Raw genomic sequence first — 18,774 nt, forward strand, 5'->3', positions numbered from 1 at the left:
AGGAAGACACGCCCACTAAGCAGATGAGACAGTGACCTGATTCTCAAAATATGCTAAAAGAAATTTTTAAAATCTTAGAAAATATAAAAGAACAACACAAATTTGAATTAGAAACACTCACAAACCAAGTGAAAGAACTCAGAAAATAATTCTTCAAAAATTGTAAATCATTTCAAAAATAAAAAACTACATGGAACACACGAGCAAATAAACAAAAGAGATAATGCCTTCACACGAATATGAGGAAGAAAATTTTATTTAAAGAAAAGAAAAGATTTGAAACGAAGTGAAAGATAGGCAAAGTAGATCCAGAATACATACGGTAGTGGTTCCCAGAGAAGAAAACCAAACCAATGAAACAGAAAAAATTAAAACATAAAGAAATGCACTTGAATCAAAAACAAAAAAAAAAAGATAAAAACAAAACAAAACCCTGAAAGTATATATTGAAAGGACATCATGTATTCAAAAATATCAATGTGGAAAAACCAGCACCAAGTAAAACTAGTGGAATTTAAAGAAAGACAATCTTTTAGGTATCCAGGTTATAAGTAAATTAATTAAATAAATAAACCAAGGTTCTTTTAAGTGGAAACACAAAAATCATATTGTCATCAGACTTTGCAATCTCAATGCTTCATGGCAAAAGACAATGGATAACATATACTAAATTTATTCCGGGAAAAAAATATAAGCCAAATATTTTATGGCCAGCCAAACAGACTTTCAGGTATACATGTTGCAACTGTCAGGAAAATCCAAGAACTCATGAAACATAGTTTTCATGAGCCCTTACTGAGGAATCCGCTAGGGAACTAGTGTCACCCAACCACAATGACTCAAGGGACTCATATTGATACGAGATCTAAAAAGGAGCCTTAAAACAAAAGACCAAAACTATATATCTAAATCTAAATCTCTATCTATCCACCCACCCATCCATCCACCCACCCATCCATCCACCATCCACCCACCCACACACTACTGTAGAACTAAGACTAGGTTAAGTGATAACTGTAAGGAAGAAAGTACTGTCAATAATGGTTACATGACCTAACGAGGTAGATATACCACAATTATCAAAATCTGGGGAGGAAGGGGAGGGCATATGAAATGTCTTAGCATTTCATTGGAAATAAAAGAAAATTACTTCAAATGAGAACCTGGGTTAAAAAAAGAAAAGGATAATTATAATATACCTCACAGCTGGGAACCAACAAATAACAACCAAAAAATGGGGGAGTGGGAGAGACACTAAGTGCGTTACATAAAGACAATGAAACAATGATAACCTTAAGGGGTAAAAATAAGCCTGTCATATATTAAAAATAAATAAGGAAAGAAAATTGCATACACAAGCTTTATATTAAAAATATGTTAGAATAAAACAATTTTTTTAAAGCTTAACTATCCCTATCAGAGAAACCAGGCTTCTTTAAAAATATATTATTCCACAGATTTTTCTCTTAAAACCAGGTATTTTACATAATTTTTGCAAAAATTAAATTTAAAAAGCAACACCTAAAAATAAAAAATTAAATTAAAAAAAATCTATGAGTGGATAAACAAAATGTACGGTATTTCCATACAATGTAATATTATTCAGCCATAAAAAGGAATGAAGCACTAATACATATGATAATAAAGATGAACCTTGAATACATTATGCTAAATGAAAGAAGCCAGTCACAAAAGACCACTGTATGATTCCATTCATATGAAATGTCCAGAATAGGCAAATACAAAGAAACAGAAAGTAGATAAGCAGTTGCTTAGGACTGAAGGTGATAGAGGGATTGTGGAGGTGACAGCTAAAGGGTACAGGGCTTATTTTAGGGGTTATGAAAATGTTCTAAAATTAGACACCAGTAATGGTTGCACAACTCTGAATATAGTGTAAAAACTTCTGAACCGAACACTTTAAAAATCATGAATTTCATGGTATGTGAATTGTCTCATAAAGCTGTTATTTCAAATATACAACAACAAAAAAGAAGAGGATCTAACTGTATGTCTAATTAGTGGCATAACCATGAGAAGAATCATTCGAGTCTTTAAAACACTGTAATTTGATGTTATATCCCTAAAGGGTTGTACCACCTTAAGGATGGGGGAAAAAATCTTAAACTGTTTTTCAGTAACCACATTGTTGATGGTGTTATTCTGAGATTACTGTGAGTGTACTTTGGAATGTGTATGACACTCGAATGCTATCATTCCTGGTAATTTTCAGTGTAAAAGAAAAGTCAGAAGAGATTAAGTAAAAATCTGAAATCCTGAATTTGAATTGTTACTGTCAGTATGCACTTATTATATATATTGTGTGCGTGTTCTTCTGACGACTGAAGAGAACTAAAACAAGGACAATTCCAGTTCCAATGAGCAATGCTGGTGCTCAGATTGTGGTCCTGAAATACTATTTCCCAATAAAAGGAATGAGGGTTCCTTGAAGATACACCAGATTCCCAACCTGGAGTAAATGTACAATATAAGCCTAAAACAGCTTGTTATATCAGATATCAAAGACTATTCACTAGGGTCGTGAAATAAGAACTTAAGCCAACTTGAATATGTTCCCATTGGCCAAAGATGGGACAATGTGAATATCAGTTACCATAATTACTTCAATGGATTACAATAATGAAGTCAGTGAACTGAAACATATAAAATATGTTTCAATTCATGAGTTCAAATATTAATAAAAAAACATTAGTTGGTCACCAATAAATCAACTCATTACTTTGAAAAATGAGAAATAAAAGGGAAAGAATCAAGCATATTTATCCTGCCATTTCTGTTCAGTTATTTCACTGGGCTACCAAATAATGGATGAGGACAGTTTCTCTTTAAAGCAATATCTAATTAATAAAGCTACTAATAAAGAAGAAGAAATGAGAGAATTAGAATATCATCACTTTTCAATCTTTAATGAATTAAGAAATCTAGGCAATGGTCATCAACCACTACTGTCTCAAATAGACAGTCAGACATTACATGTGTCCTAATGAAGTAGTGTTAACCAATTAACAAATCAATCAAGATCCTGACTCTGATTAGGCCACCAGATCATACAGTTAATTCACAGAGAACACAGAGAAAAAAGAAACATTGTAAAAGATCAATTGGAGGTACAATCATCAAAATTCAGACTGGGGGAGACTCTACAGAATAAAGGACCCAACTTCTTCAATAAATATCAATATATGGCAAAAAAGGGAGGGGGACCTACAGATTTAAAAAGACTTAAAAAATATAATGAACAATTACCATGTGTAGACATTACTTGCCAACTGATTCAAGCTGTAAAATATTTTTTAAAAAAACCATGACAGTTATGTACAATAGAAATATGAACATGAGCTTGAAATCTGATGATATCAAGAAGTTTTTGCTATTTCTTTAGGTGTGATAATGGTATCGTGGTACATTTATAAAACATGCCCTCGTCTTTCAGAGAAATATATTGAAATATTTAAGGATAAAATATGATGATATCTGAGATTTTCTTCAAAGTGATAGAGGAAGGTGTCAAAGGGTAGTAGGTACTGGCCATGAGTTAATAACCATGATGCTGGAATACAGATTTGAGTAGGTTCATAGTATTATTATTTGTTTGGCATATGTTTAATATTTTCCGTAACAAATTTGTTTTAACTATGTAAAAAGAATAAGCAAAATATATAGGAGAAATTTTTTATAATCTTGGAGTACACAAAAAATAAAGTGACCATAAAACAGTATGACTACATAAAAAGTTTTAAAATTCTTTCCAGTGAAAAGCATCATGAAGTTAAAAGACAGTTTGGAAGAAAATATTTACAGCCATAATAGAAAAATGAATAATATACATAAAACATAAATAGTTCCAACAGATCAATAATTTAAAAAAACAGAAAATGAACACAACAAATGAAAGAAAATTCAAAGAAGCGTCAGCGGGCAATAAACATGACAACAAACTCAATGTCACTAAAAATGAGGGAAGTTAAAGATAAAAATGAAATTATAGATTTCCCTGATTATGGCTGCAAAAATGAGGGAAAATGGGATTTCTCCTACACTGTGGGGGAAAGCACACATTAGTACTACAACCTTTTTGGGGAGCAATCTGGTACTACCTAGGAAAGATTTAAATGTGCATACCCTATAACCTAACAATTCCATTTTAACTAACCATTCTTACAAGAAGAACAGACTATGTTCATAAAGGGGTATGTACAAGAACATTTGTGGTTTTATTTTTTATAACCATGTAAGTGTCCATTCAGAGTGAAATGGTTATAATCATGAGGGAAATGCAAATCAAAACCACAATGACATATCACCTCACACCTGTTAAAATGGTTATGATCAAAAAAACAAGAAATAACAAGTGTTAAAGAGGATACAGAGAAAAAGGAACCCTTGTGCACTGTTGGTAGGAATGTAAACTGGTACTGCCACTATGGAAAATAGTATGGCAGTTCCTTAAAAAATTAAAAATAGAATTACCATATGATCTAGCAATCTCACTCCTGGTTATTTATCTGAAGGAAATGGTTATTTACCTGAAGGAAATGAAAACACTAACTCGAAAAGTTATGTGCACCCCCATGTTCACTGCGGCACTATTTACAACAGCCAAGACATGGAAGCAACCTAAGTGTCCAATGAGGAATGAATGGATAAAGAAAATGTGGTATGTACACACACACACACACACACGAATATTATTCAGCCATAAAAAAGAAGGAAATCTTGCCATTTGTGACAACATGGATGGACCTGAAGGGTGTCATGCTAAGTGAAATAAGTCAGAAAGAGAAAGATAAATACTGTATGATCTCACTTATATATGAAATAAAAAATAAACAGGGCTTCCCTGGTGGCGCAGTGGTTGAGAATCTGCCTGCCAATGCAGGGGACACGGGTTCGAGCCCTGGTCTGGGAAGATCCCACATGCTGCGGAACAACTGGGCCCGTGAGCCACAATTACTGAGCCTGCGCGTCTGGAGCCTGTGCTCCGCAACAAGAGAGGCCGCGATATAGTGAGAGGCCCATGCACCGCGATGAAGAGTGGCCCCCGCTTGCCACAACTAGAGAAAGCCCTCGCACAGAAACGAAGACACAACACAGCCATAAATTAATTAATTAATTAATTAAAAATAAATAAATAAATAAACGAAAAATGAACTCATAGATACAGAAAACAGATTGATGGTTGCCAGAGGTAGAGGGTAAAATTTAAAAAAAGAGTGAAATATTTAAATAAGTGATGTTAAGACTCATGTAATGGAATAGCATGTAGTTCTCAAATGGAATTGAGGTAGAGCGACACACACCAATATGGACAGATCCAAAGCAGAGAATATATGGGGGGAGGGGGGTACCCACCAGTCATGGAATAAATATAGCATTATCACATGGGGGTTTTTTGGAAAAAAAATTATCTGCATTATATACCAAAGGTATATATTTATATAAGCACAAAAAGGTTTAGAAGATATAAACCAAATGATTACTCTGAGCAGAGGTACAGGATAAACAGCAACTTTGTTTCCTTATATACTTCAAGAAATGAGTAAAACAAAAGAAAGCAAATTGTTTTATAAAATGAAGGATGAGATCAAAACAGTCTTTATGTTACCCTTCAAAAGTTAGTTTCTATACTTCTGTACTGAGGGTCATATCACCTACAGGCCTGGTGGGGCTGTAAATGAGTGCGCAAGGGCAGGTGACGGGAAGAAAGCAAGACACCACGGGCACTGTGCAAAGCTGGAGCGAGCACACGAGGTGCTACCACGTGGGGATGGGGCCCACTGTGGACAGACCTCCCAGTATCTCAAGGAAAACAAAAATCAGGATTTTCATGTGAAATCTTCTATTTTTTTAAATGTTAGCTACTAAATCAAAAAATATTTAAAGCACTGTGTGGGACAAAATATAACTTGGGGAGGCAGTATACTGTAATGATGAAGGGCAGGCTTTACAGCGAGTTCTGGTTTCACATCCTGGCCCTGCCACTTACTGGATGTGCGACCTTGACCAAGTTACCTGACCAACCCCACTCCATCTATGAGTATTCAAGACCAGCTACTAGTCTTTTTGTTGCTGTCGTCATGGGATCCAGTTCCCCACCACAAGCTGAAGAGTTCTGCTCTACCTTTCATCTTTTTCATCTTACATCAAGTTTGATTCAGCTGGCTCACTGCAGTCAAAAATAATATAGTACAACTTCCTATTTTGCCTCGCATAAGTATGCTTCCTTCAAGAAAACAAAAAACCTATAGGCAAATGAGGAAGCATGTGCTTGTTATCTTGCTACTTATTCAATTAAAAAGTTCATGTATGTTGGTGGGAATGTAAACTGGTACAGCTACCATGGAAAACAGTATGGAGGTTTCTCAAAAAACTAAAAATAGAACCACCATATGACCCAGCAATATATATTATATATATATACAATATATCTGAAACAAAAACAAAAACACTAATTCGAAAGATACATGCACCCCAATGTTCATAGCGGCACTATTTACAATTGCCAAGATATGGAAGCAACCTAAGCGTCCATCAACAGGTGAATGGATAAAAAAGATGTGGTATATATATATATACAATGGAACACTATCCAGCCACCAAAAAAGTGAAGTTTTGCCATTTGCAGCAACATGGATGGACTTGGAAGGTATTATGCTAAGTGAAATAAGTCAGACAGAGAAAGACAAATACTGTATGATATCACTTATACAAGAATCTAAAAAATACAACAAACTAGTGAATATAACAAAAAAGCAGACTCACAGATATAGAGAACAAACTATGTAGTGGCTACCGGTGGGGAGAATGGAGGGGGGAAGGACAACATGGGGGAAGGGGATTAAGAGATACAAACTACTATGTATAAAATAAATAAGCTACAAGGATATATTGTACAACACAGGGAATATAGTCAATATTTTATAATAACTATAAATGGAGTATAACCTTTAAAAATTGTGAATCACTATACTGTACATGTGTAACAAATAATATTATACATCAGCTATACTTCAATAAAAAATAATTCCCTCTACATACTGTAAAAAATAAATAATAAATAAAAATGAGTTAGGGCAGCTTTTTAAAAAAAGTTTATGTAACTTTACTAATGAAATCAGACAGGTGATGACTGAAGCAAATAAAAATTAACTATGACAACTGTATTAATGAACACTGACCTTGAAGAGGGGGTAGGGGAGTACTGTAGCCTACTTAAGGTGTTTCCAATGGGCTGACTCTCACCTGCACTGGTGCTGGTCTGGATTCATATAAAGCACGCTGGAGGTTAAAAATGTCAGTACTTATGTCCTACCTTGAGAGATACTGACCTGCCCTATATCCAAGAAGGGCAAAGGTATGTGTGTTTTTAAAAGCTCCCTGAGTAATTCTGATGTGCAGCCAGGTTTGGAAACCATTCGCATAAAGTCTGGTATCCCCAAATACTGGGTTTGAATCCCTCCAACAATCTACAGCTTCTGTGATTTGCGGCAAGTTATCTACTCTCCTTATCTGTAAAATATCGAAATAACAACAATGCCACTTCATTTGGTTGTTGTATCTAGCACATGGTAAGACAATAAATGATAGTTGTTATTTTATATATATATCTATATCTATATATATATATATATCTCCTAGTTTCTACATGCTTTACCAATTCTGAACATAAAAGACAACCTCTTCAAGGTTTCTTGTGCTTATGGGGAAAAATAGCATAATTATTGTTAGATCCAAAGACAAACAATATTTCATTGGCCGTTAAACTTATAATAATTACATGATCATTCTTAATTCACAAAAAGTATTTAATAAAGTAAGCAAAAATCTTCCTAGAATTTGGAGTAATATGCATGGTAATATGTAGTCAAAGTCAGACAGTTAATTTTTTTTGTATATTACATTAAAATATAATTTTTCATTTCATCTTTCTCTTCCTCTAAAGATATATAAATTTCATGAGGTAAAGCAAAAAGGGAGGAGCATAAAATAACCATATCACAATCTATGGCTCAGATATTTTATGGGTATTTAACACTTTAAATGCACAAAACCCAAAGAACTAACAACACAAAAAGTGACCTTTATAGTATATAAATTTTAAAATATCAACTAGGACACCAGGAGACCCCAGGACAGAATGTAGACTGAGATAAATGAACCTAACTATATTACAAACGCGTGTTATAACCTCACTGAAGAGGGTGAAGGAAAAGGTGTTGGCCTAACTAACTGTGGAAACCTGTGTTCTGTCCACATACTCTAAGGCTAAAGACAAAAAGAACTGTACTTAACAATTCAACACTGTACTCTAGTTGGTAAATTTAGTCCTCACAGGGGTACTGGTTAGCAATTCTGAAACTACTTTACATGTCAATTAGGGTTGCACAAATATATAAATACACTGTGGGAATGGGAGCCAGGTTTCTCACTGCAAGAGAAATAAGTTACAATCAAGGCTAGGATGAAACCTGTGGTGCTGGATTAGCGCCAGAGACCTCAGTATGAACTCACGTTTATTTTTAACAGATAGGTAGAAAGACAGATATAGAAGTAACTAGAGGTCTGTGTGTATACATGGGTTAGAAGACATACCTGTATTTTCTAACTCTATCACTGAGAAGGCCTAGAAGCAATTGATACCACAAGGGTAATGAACACATTCCGTGCCCAGATCTCCATTCCCAAAAACGATTCTCCAATAAAAGGTACCAGAACTCCTTAGAGAAACGGCTGATTTCAGGATTGGAACAGGGAAAATACAAGATGATGCCAAAAAGTAAGAAATTGCTCAAAAAGCAAAACCACACACACACACACACACACACACACACACACACAGGATGGGAGCATATCACAAGGATACAGAAGTCACCTGAAAGAGCTCCAATGGCTAAAGCAGGAACAATTTGAGCAACAACAAAAAACAACAATAGCATTTGACTATAACCCCAAATAAAAAATAAACATTTATGAGTCCATACTGAGATAAACGATTGAACAAAAAAATGGGAAAGAAGAGGCAAATCTTCTTCACAGAAGAATTCCAAGTAATATATGCAGATACTCCCCACTCCCGGAGGTGGAGATTAATTCCCGTCTCCTTGAATGTGACTCACTTCTGAAGAACAGAGCGTGGACAGGGAAAACTAGTCACTTGTGGAAGAACCCAGCAGACACCACGTTAACCAAGTGATCAAGGTTAACATCAGCAGTGATAATATAAAGCCATGAGGGCGCTTTAACTCTGTGATTCTCATAACCAAGGCCAGTATTCCAGTCTGATCATGAGAAAACATCAGACAAACCCAAATTCAGGAACATTCTACAAGCCATCCAGGTCATGAAAAATAAGGAACAACAGAAACTATCACAGATCAGAGGAGACTAGGAAGACACGTCGATCCTGGAACAGAAAAGGGACATTAGTAGAAAAACAGAAACCCAAATAACACCTATAGTTTAGTTAACAGTATTTTGTACCAATGTTAGTATATTAATTTTGACAAATGTATCAGAGTCGAGTAAGATGTCAATATTAGAGGAAGCTGGATGAAGAGCATATGAAAACGCTGTACTATCTTTGCAAGTTCCCTAAAAAATCTAAAATTATTCATGATTACAAGTGTACTAAAAAAAAAAAGAATGCAATTGCATGGAGGTAGTTTTGACACGAAGGATAAATCTTTTATATATGTTTACGTGGTTTCTTGTTTTAATCTTTAACCTAAAATTAACTGTAAATAACATAACTAAACCCACAGCTACAGTAACTGTTGGGAAGGACACCTAGAAACTACTGGACTGAGATGATTCTTACTAATTTTTAAGGAAGGTTGGGAAAGGTACTCTACAAGTAGTATCTGATGGAGAAGGAGTAGAAATCGGAGGCTAGAAAATCTCTATCATAGAGGGACACCAGCACATACTATTATGAAATGGCTATCAGACACATTCATTCCTAAGACTTGAGATCAACCATGCTTAGATTAGAGGAATGTATATTATAGCCAAGTGGGAGAAATAAGTAGGAACAACAAGATCCTGGGATGCTCTAAATATCAAGGAAATAAGAAAACCAGGAAATACATGAGTAAGCATGAGAAAGAACGAGGATCTTCTCTGGGTCCAAAAACAAAGAGGGAAAAAAGAAAAAGAAAAAAAAAACGCTTTCTCTCGTTTTTGACTCTTACATTATGTTGTCCTTGCTGCCACGAATAAAATTTTGGCTGGCCTTGTTAGTTCAGTTGCTTAGATTTTCCTAAGTTTTACTTGATGGCCTGAGATTCATTTACAGCAGTTTCTCTAGATAATTATTTTCGAGATCAAAACAACTGTCTTAAAAAGTGAACTTCAGAAACAAACCCATTTGTTATTCAGAGACTGCGTATGTAATTAGAAACATGTCCTGGGACTTCCCTGGTGGTGCACTAGATACGAATCTCAAGAAAAATCTCAAATAAACAATCCAACCTTATACCTAAAGGAACTAGAGAAAGAAGAACAAACAGAACCCAAAGTTAGTAGAAGGAAAGAAATCATAAAGATCAGAGCAGAAATAAATGAAATAGAAACAAAGAAAACAATAGCAAAGATCAATAAAACTAAAAGCTGGTTCTTTGAGAAGATAAACAAAATTGATAAACCTTTAGCCAGACTCATCAAGAAAAAAGAGGGAGAGGACTCAAATCAATAAAATTAGAAATGAAAAAGGAGAAGTTACAACAGACACCATGGAAATACAAAGCATCCTAAGAGACTACTACAAGCAATGCTATGCAAAAAAAATGGACAACCTGGAAGAAATGGACAAATTCTTAGAAAGGTATAATCTTCCGAGACTGAACTGGGAAGAAATAGAAAATATGAACAGACCAATCACAAGTAATGAAATTGAAACTCTGATTAAAAATCTTCCAACAAAAGCCCAGGACCAGATGGCTTCACAGGTGAATTCTATCAAACATTTAGAGAAGAGCTAACACCCATCCTTCTCAAACTCTTCCAAAAAATTGCAGAGGAAGGAACACACCCAAACTCATTCTACGAGGCCACCATCACCCTGATACCCAAACCAGACAAAGATACTACAAAAAAAGAAAATTACAGACGAATACCACTCATGAAAATAGATGCAAAAATCCTCAACAAAATACTAGCAAACAGAATCCAACAACACATTAAAAGGATCATATGCCATGATCAAGTGGGATTTATCCCAGGGATGCAAGGATTCTTCAATATATGTGAATCATCAATGTGATACACCATATTAATAAACTGAAGAATAAAAACCATATGATCATCTCAACAGATGCAGAAAAAGCTTTTGACAAAATTCAACACCCATTTATGATAAAAACTCTCCAGAAAGTGGGCATAGAGGGAACCTACCTCAACATAATAAAGGCCATATATGACAAACCCACAGTAAACATCATTCTCAATGGTGAAAAACTGAAAGCACTTCCTCTAAGATCAGGAACAAGGATGCCCACTCTTGCCACTATTATTCAACATAGTTTTGGAAGTCCTAGCCATGGCTATCAGAGAAGAGAAAGAAATAAAAGGAATACAAATTGGAAAAGAATAAGTAAAACTGTCACTGTTTGCAGATGACATGATACTATACATAGATAATCCTAAAGATGCCACCAGAAAACTACTAGAGCTAATCAATGAATTTGGTAAAGTTGCAGCATACAAAATTAACACACAGAAATCTCTTGCAGTCCTATACACTGACAGCAAAAGATCAGAAAGAGAAACTAAGGAAACAATCCCATTCACCACTGCAACAAAAAGAATAAAATACCTAGGAATAAACCTACCTAAGGAGGTAAAAGACCTGTACTCAGACAACTGTAAGACACTGATGAAAGAAATCAAAGATGACACAAACAGAGAGATATACCATGTTCTTGGATTGGAAGAATCAATATTGTGAAAATGACTGTACTACCCAAAGCAATCTACAGATTCAGTGCAATCCCTATCAAATTACCAATGGCATTTTTTACAGAACTAGAACAAAAAATCTTAAAATTTGTATGGAGACACAAAAGAGACCCCGAATAGCCAAAGCAATCTTGAGAGAAAAAAACGGAGCTGGAGGAATCATACTCCCTGACTTCACACTATACTACAAAGCTACAGTAATCAACACAGTATGGTACAGGCACAAAAACAGAAATACAGATCAATGAAACAGGGTAGAAAGCCCAGAGATAAACCCACGCACCTATGGTCAACTAATCTATAACAAAGGAGGCAAGGATATACAATGGAGAAAAGACAGTCTCTTCAATAAGTGGTGCTGGGAAAACTGGACAGCTACATGTAAAAGAATGAAATTAGAATACTCCCTAACACCATACACAAAAATAAACTCAAAATGGATTAAAGACCTAAATGTAAAACCAGACACTATAAAACTCTTAGAGGAAAACACAGGAAGAACACTCTTTGACATAAATCACAGCAAGATCTTCTTTGACCCACCTCCTAGAGCAATGGAAATAAAAACAAAAATAAACAAATGGGACCTAACGAAACTTAAAAGCTTTTGCACAGCAAAGCAAACTATAAACAAGATGAAAAGACAACCCTCAGAATGGGAGAAAATATTTGCAAACGAGTTAATGGACAAAGGCTTAATCTCCAAAATCTATAAACTGCTCATGCAGCTCAATATTAAAGAGACAAAAAGCCCATTTGAAAAATGGGCAGAAGACCTAAATAGACATTTCTCCAAAGAAGACATCCAGATGGCCAAGAGGCACATGAAAAGCTGCTCAACAGCACTAATTATTAGAGAAATGCAAATCAAAACTACAATGAGGTATCACCTCACACCGGTTAGAATGGGCATCATCAGAAAATCTACAAACAACAAATGCTGGAGAGGGTGTGGAGAAAAGGGAACCCTCTTGCACTGTTGGTGGGAATGTACATTGACACAGCCACTATGGAGAACAGCATGGAGGTTCCTTAAAAAACTAAAAATAGAATTACCCTATGACCCAGCAATCCCACTACTGGGCATATACCCAGAGAAAACCATAATTCAAAAAGACACATGCACTCCAATGTTCACTGCAGCACTATATACAATAGCCAGGTCATGGAAGCAATCTAAATGCCCAGCGACAGATGAATGGATAAAGAAGATGTGGTACATATATACAATGGAATATTACTCAGCCATAAAAAGGAACGAAACTGGGTCATTTGCAGAGACGTGGATGGACCTAGAGACTGTCATACAGAGCGAAGTAAGTCAGAAAGAGAAAAACAAATATCGTATATTAACGCATATATGTGGAATCTAGAAAAATGGTACAGATGAACTGGTTTGCAAGGCAGAAATAGAGACACAGGTGTAGAGAACAAACGTATGGACACTAGCGGGGAAAGCAGTGGGTGGGGGGGTATGAACTGGGAGATTGGGATTGACATTATACACTAATATGTATAAAATAGATAACTAATAAACCTGCTGTATAAAAAAAATTAAATTAGAAAAGAATCCACCTGCCAATGCAGGGGACACAGGTTCAATCCCTGGTCCAGGAAGATCCCACATGCCGCAGAGCAACTAAGCCTGTGCGCCACAACTACTGAGCCTGCGCTCTAGAGCCTGCGAGCCACAACTACTGAGCCCGTGTGCTGTAACTACTGAAGACAGTGTGCTCTGGTGCCTGCATGCCAGAACTACTGAGCCTGCATGCTCCAACTACTGAAGCCTGCGCACCTAGAGCCCGGCTCCGCAACAATAGAAGCCACCGCAGTGAGAGGCCCGTGCACCGCAACGAAGAGTAGCCCCCGCTCGCCGCAACTAGAGAAAGCCCGCACGCAGCAACGAAGACCCAATGCAGCGAGAAAAAAAAAAAGAAACATGTCCTGAGAAAATGAATTTACAGAAGCTAGGGAGCTATAACGTTATCTAATTTTTAACAAACTATTAAGGCTGTTTATGATATTCATATTATTAAAACAATTTGCAAACAGATATTTTTTAGTATCACTAGTTGCATTATTAAATTTAAAGATATTGAAATATAATAATAATTTTTAGAGGAAAACTGTTTTATAAAGCATGTTTACAAGCCAAGGAGAATTAAATATTAGATATGTTATTTATAAACACAAGTTGTAAGTAACTTAATCATAAGAAATAAAAATATAGTCATAGATAAGAACAATCAAATATCATGAGTATAATTCTTCTTTTCTACAAAATCCTTCAGCTATATTCATTAGTATTATCACATAAGCCATAAAAACTGTGCAAAACAGAAGATATGTAGTGGGCACAATCTACAGTACCAGCTGGTCAAGATGTTTCTAACAATTAAGAATGAAAATTGTCCTCAAACCTAAAAGGTTATCCACTGCTTAAAATGTATGCCCTTAAAAATGTACGATTATTTGGCAGAGATTAAAAAGTAAAATACATTTAAAAAATAAAAATACAGACTTGTCTAGCCCCTACTGACTTACAGTTAGTTTCAAGGGGGGAAAAAAAAGTGTAACAACACTTCTTAAAAAAAATAGTTTATATTTGACTTCTATAGCATTTTACTATTTATACAAGTATCTTTTCAAGCCTCACAACAACCCTGTGAGGTAGGTAGGGATGTATTATTATACCCATTTTACAGATGTGAAGACTTACGGTCAGAAAGATTAAGTCATTGACATTAAGATATGTGGTGAGAAAGAGCAGCATCAAGGAATGGAATCCAGTTATTTGACTTCAAAATTGTGGCTCTTTCCCAGACATACTTAGTAGAAAGACTAAAACAAAACAAACCCAGAAGGGGAGTGTACATACATTCATTTACATTTGTATACATACACTTTGCCTTATAGAAATTATGCCCCTGAAATAGGAATAAAAATAAAGTCTTACTTTCCCATTGAGTTAATTATAATTTTGGAGGCTTATCTTTTATTAGTTTGGATTAATCTCCAGTACGGAAGAATTTGAGCTCTTGGTTACTCTTTCATTATTTTACAAACACAACATTTTATAAACCAAAATTTAAAACAAGAGGGGCTTCTGTACTGCATTTTTTTTTTTGAAAAGTAAATAACTCTAATAAACATCTTTAATTCACACACTTTGAATGTGTACGTATTTCTTTTTTTCTATAACAAGGATAACTTTCTCATTCAGTTAAATCTCAACTGGTCAAACCAAAGGCGTTTGATAGTTTTTTGATGGGAATGCAAAGCTATGGGCGACCTCATCATCTTTTTTCAGCAAGGGTTCTAATAGAAAATGCAGTGCGCGCATTCTCAATCTCTTTCTTGTTCCAACACATCTAATGGATGCAAAGCTCAGCAGCAGTGATTCACTGCCACAGAGGGTCCTCAGGGGAGAGGAAGACAGTCTGGGAGAGCGAGCGTAACGCAGTTTTAAGAAGCCCTGACACGTCTCCCTGAGCCCTCACCATGAGCCCCTCTCTCCTAGGAGAACCAGTGAATCAAAGATGAGGTAATAATGCCAGGACTTTTTCACTGCTATTACTTCAAAAACAGTCCTTCATAATAACAATTAATCAACCCCGTCCTGTCCATAGGTGTCCTTGTTAGAACCTAACCACTCTCCAGCCAAAAACCTAAACTAAGGTAAGCTATTCACCATCTGAAGCATATGCCAAATCTTTACTACATATCTAGTTCTGCTCTACTGACTTCGAAACTTGCACTATAATAAATTCTTATTATAAAATAGTTATTCATGGACTAAGAGGGAAAAACATCATTTGCCCTAATAAAAAGATGTGCATAAAAAATCATTCACAGAGTCAAAATACTGCTCAAAGAAAATTCATTTTTGAGATTTCTAATCAAAATAATACTCAAAGTAAACTAACCTCTTAACAGCTACAAAGTATTGATTCATTCTGCAAACATCCTGCTATATTATGTGAACACCTGACCCCTTCTCCTAAGGGTTCATAATCTGGCCATCAGATTAAAACTTCAAATCCTGCAAATTCGGGTTCTCTTCTGATGTTTCCCATCTTAAGGAATACCTTCAGTTTTATCATCTGACTCCACAGAAAGCCAGATTGTGTAATAAACCAAAGTTTAAAAAAAGTAAAAGTATATACATATGTATGTGTTTAGCTATTAAAATTTAGAATCGCAGCCCTACTCAGGTAATTAGGGATCTCAAAGACCTGGGTGCTTTTGCTTTTAGCCAGATGAACATGCAAACTCACCACAACAGAAAAATTGCTTATACTCTTTCACTCTCAAGAACAATATCCAACAATATGCCCCTTTCTAGTTTTACCACCCTTAATGGTAAAGAATTTCTGAGATATAAAGCTATTAAAACCAAGTCTGTACTATTTTCAAATCAACTCCTCTACTAGACATATTCCTCTCACAAAAATCTTCTCATATCGAAACATGTCTTTGATAATAATACTTCCCTTAAACTTGCAGCAACTACACTAAACACTGTAACCTTACCAAATAGTGTATACTTTTCCCGTTTGATCATTCTTGGCCTTCTCTGTAATTCATCTCTCTTTAAAATCCAGTGACCAAAACTGGACATGCAACTCAAAAGGAAGTAAGCTATTGCAAAGAATAGAGAAAGAACTATATCCATGACCTTGGATGCCATACTCATTTAAAAATATTTTAGCATCATGTTGACTTTTTTACTGACTCATATTCAGCTTGTGGTCACCCATGATTATGGCTTTCTTCCCTCTTTATTTATACCTAGCCTGTCCTTCTCCATCCTATATTTAATCGTTGGATTTTTTTCCCTCCACACACTTAATTCACTCAAGTTTCATACAGTTTTCACAGATCCACTTTCCCTTTTATCACAGTGCTTTATAGAAATGTTTAAATCTGCAATTTATAATAACTACCATTTATGCCTTAAAAATATCAAGACTATGAACACAACTTTGTAAATCCACTATACTTCAATTAAAAAAAATCAAGACCATGAAAGTACATATTATATATAACACAACATACATTGTAATTTACAAGTAATAGTGGAACTAAGGACAAGATCATACTATTGCCTACCGGAAACCTACCTCCACTGGATGGTCACTCTTTACCAGTGCTATACGTGCCCTTTGCAAGGAACCATCCATCAGCTTGTGAAGTCTTAAAATTAACTTTCTTAACCCCATCTGCTTCAGTGCTTTGTCTACAAATGGTCTATAAATAGAAGTCAGACAATGTCTACTAAAGCCTGCTTCTGTGCTGCAGTCTGGTGTTCCCCAGCCAACAGAATCGTCCTCAGATTCAAGCCTCTCGAGCTTCTTAGTTACGCAATCCGGTGACTGGATGTTGAAACTGTTGTCAATGGGCTGCCTGGTTTCTGGTACCCTTGGATCAGAGGTTCGTTCTTCTTCACTCTCATCCGTACTGCTTTCCAACTCTTTCAATTCTCCTTCTGTGTCATCACCCTCATCTTCGGGCTCATTGCCTTTGGATGATCGTGGGGAAGGGATTTCAAACACTGGCCAGCCAATGTCTGATAAATTCTTGATGCCCAAAACAGTGCCCATAATCCTTAATTTCTGATTTAAGTCTTTTGTGATGTTTAACCACAAACAGAGTGCCTGCACCCTGTCCTGGAAGTCTTTTGCAGCGTATTTTTCATAGTCCTTTTGAAGAGCCTGCAACGATGGATAAAGTGCCTCTATGTACTCCAGCAGCTCCATTATCCGTTTGACCTGCTCAAATGACACCCTCTGGCGTTGGAGATGCTCATGATATGTTGAGTAACCCACAACCTTTGTCCCATGAGGGGCTCTGCACTGCCCTTCTACCGAAGTACCATTAAAACTAGCTCCATTTCTAACAAAGGCAAAGCTCCCATAATTAACTTTGAAAGTAAGGATTTCATTGATAATATCTGGGATGGCTTGACGGGCTGTATATAAAAAGAGGTCCTGGTCGTTAATGGTCCGTCCTGCGTGCCAGGCTTGTAGCTCTAACCAGATCAGTTCATTAGATCGGTTAAACCAGAAAGCAGACGTATTTTCCTGTCCTCTTTGCTCCCTGTCCTTCTTCTTTGAGACTGAGGTAAGCTTTAGCAGAAGTCGTAGAGTTTCAAAAAATTTTAAGCGATCTGCTGGACAGTCAGTCCTAGAAGTCTGGCGTGCAGTTCTGGCTATCGGCATGGGCACAGACACCGGAAGCTTAGCATTGCTGCAGCCAAGACTGAGGTAAGGCTTATTGAGATCCACATCTGGCATTGATTTTTTGGGCAAAGACCCACCCACTGGGTCCAACATGAACGAGCACTGGACGTTCTTCTTATGATCCGGCTCTGTCGTTCTAAGAGCTGCTCGGACCTTTTTCTCCTGCTTATAGCTGTATTCTTCCACATTCTCCACAGTTTTTCCAGTGTCTTTATGTGGAGGTTGGTTTGGTGCATTCATTTTTTCTATTAAAAAAATAAGCAGAACATTATGTTACTCTAAAATATAAAGTTATTCTCAATATTTCAATGACTGATATTCACATGTACTTATATTTTCAGACTGTTATTGAAGAAAATAATCATACCATATGCTGAAAATTAAGAGAATACACACACACACAAAACACTTCTCTCTAAATCTTTAAAAAGGTTTTACCCGTTTTCCCTGTTACATAATACTTGCTATATTCTCTAATATTCTCCATTACTAACCTAAAACCATCTGCTTACCTCTCTACTACAAAGTGCAGTCATCCAGCTAGTCAAATCTTCAC

The 18,774-nt window shown here is 35.9% G+C and overlaps 1 protein-coding gene across 5 annotated transcripts in view; it reads right to left on the reverse strand.

The window, feature by feature from the left end:
* The window catches only part of MAP3K4 (mitogen-activated protein kinase kinase kinase 4), a 111,076-nt gene that overhangs the window by 49,142 nt on the left and 43,160 nt on the right, over positions 1 to 18,774 (reverse strand). For all 5 annotated transcript variants that reach the window (XM_061207237.1, XM_061207235.1, XM_061207236.1 and 2 more), the window contains exon 3: positions 17,100 to 18,463. In XM_061207237.1, coding sequence (XP_061063220.1) covers positions 17,100 to 18,463 — 1,364 coding nt within the window. The remainder of the gene's footprint in view (positions 1 to 17,099; positions 18,464 to 18,774) is intronic.

This window comes from Eubalaena glacialis, chromosome 12 (assembly GCF_028564815.1).
Source record: "Eubalaena glacialis isolate mEubGla1 chromosome 12, mEubGla1.1.hap2.+ XY, whole genome shotgun sequence".
In the NCBI taxonomy this organism is placed as follows: domain Eukaryota; kingdom Metazoa; phylum Chordata; class Mammalia; order Artiodactyla; family Balaenidae; genus Eubalaena; species Eubalaena glacialis.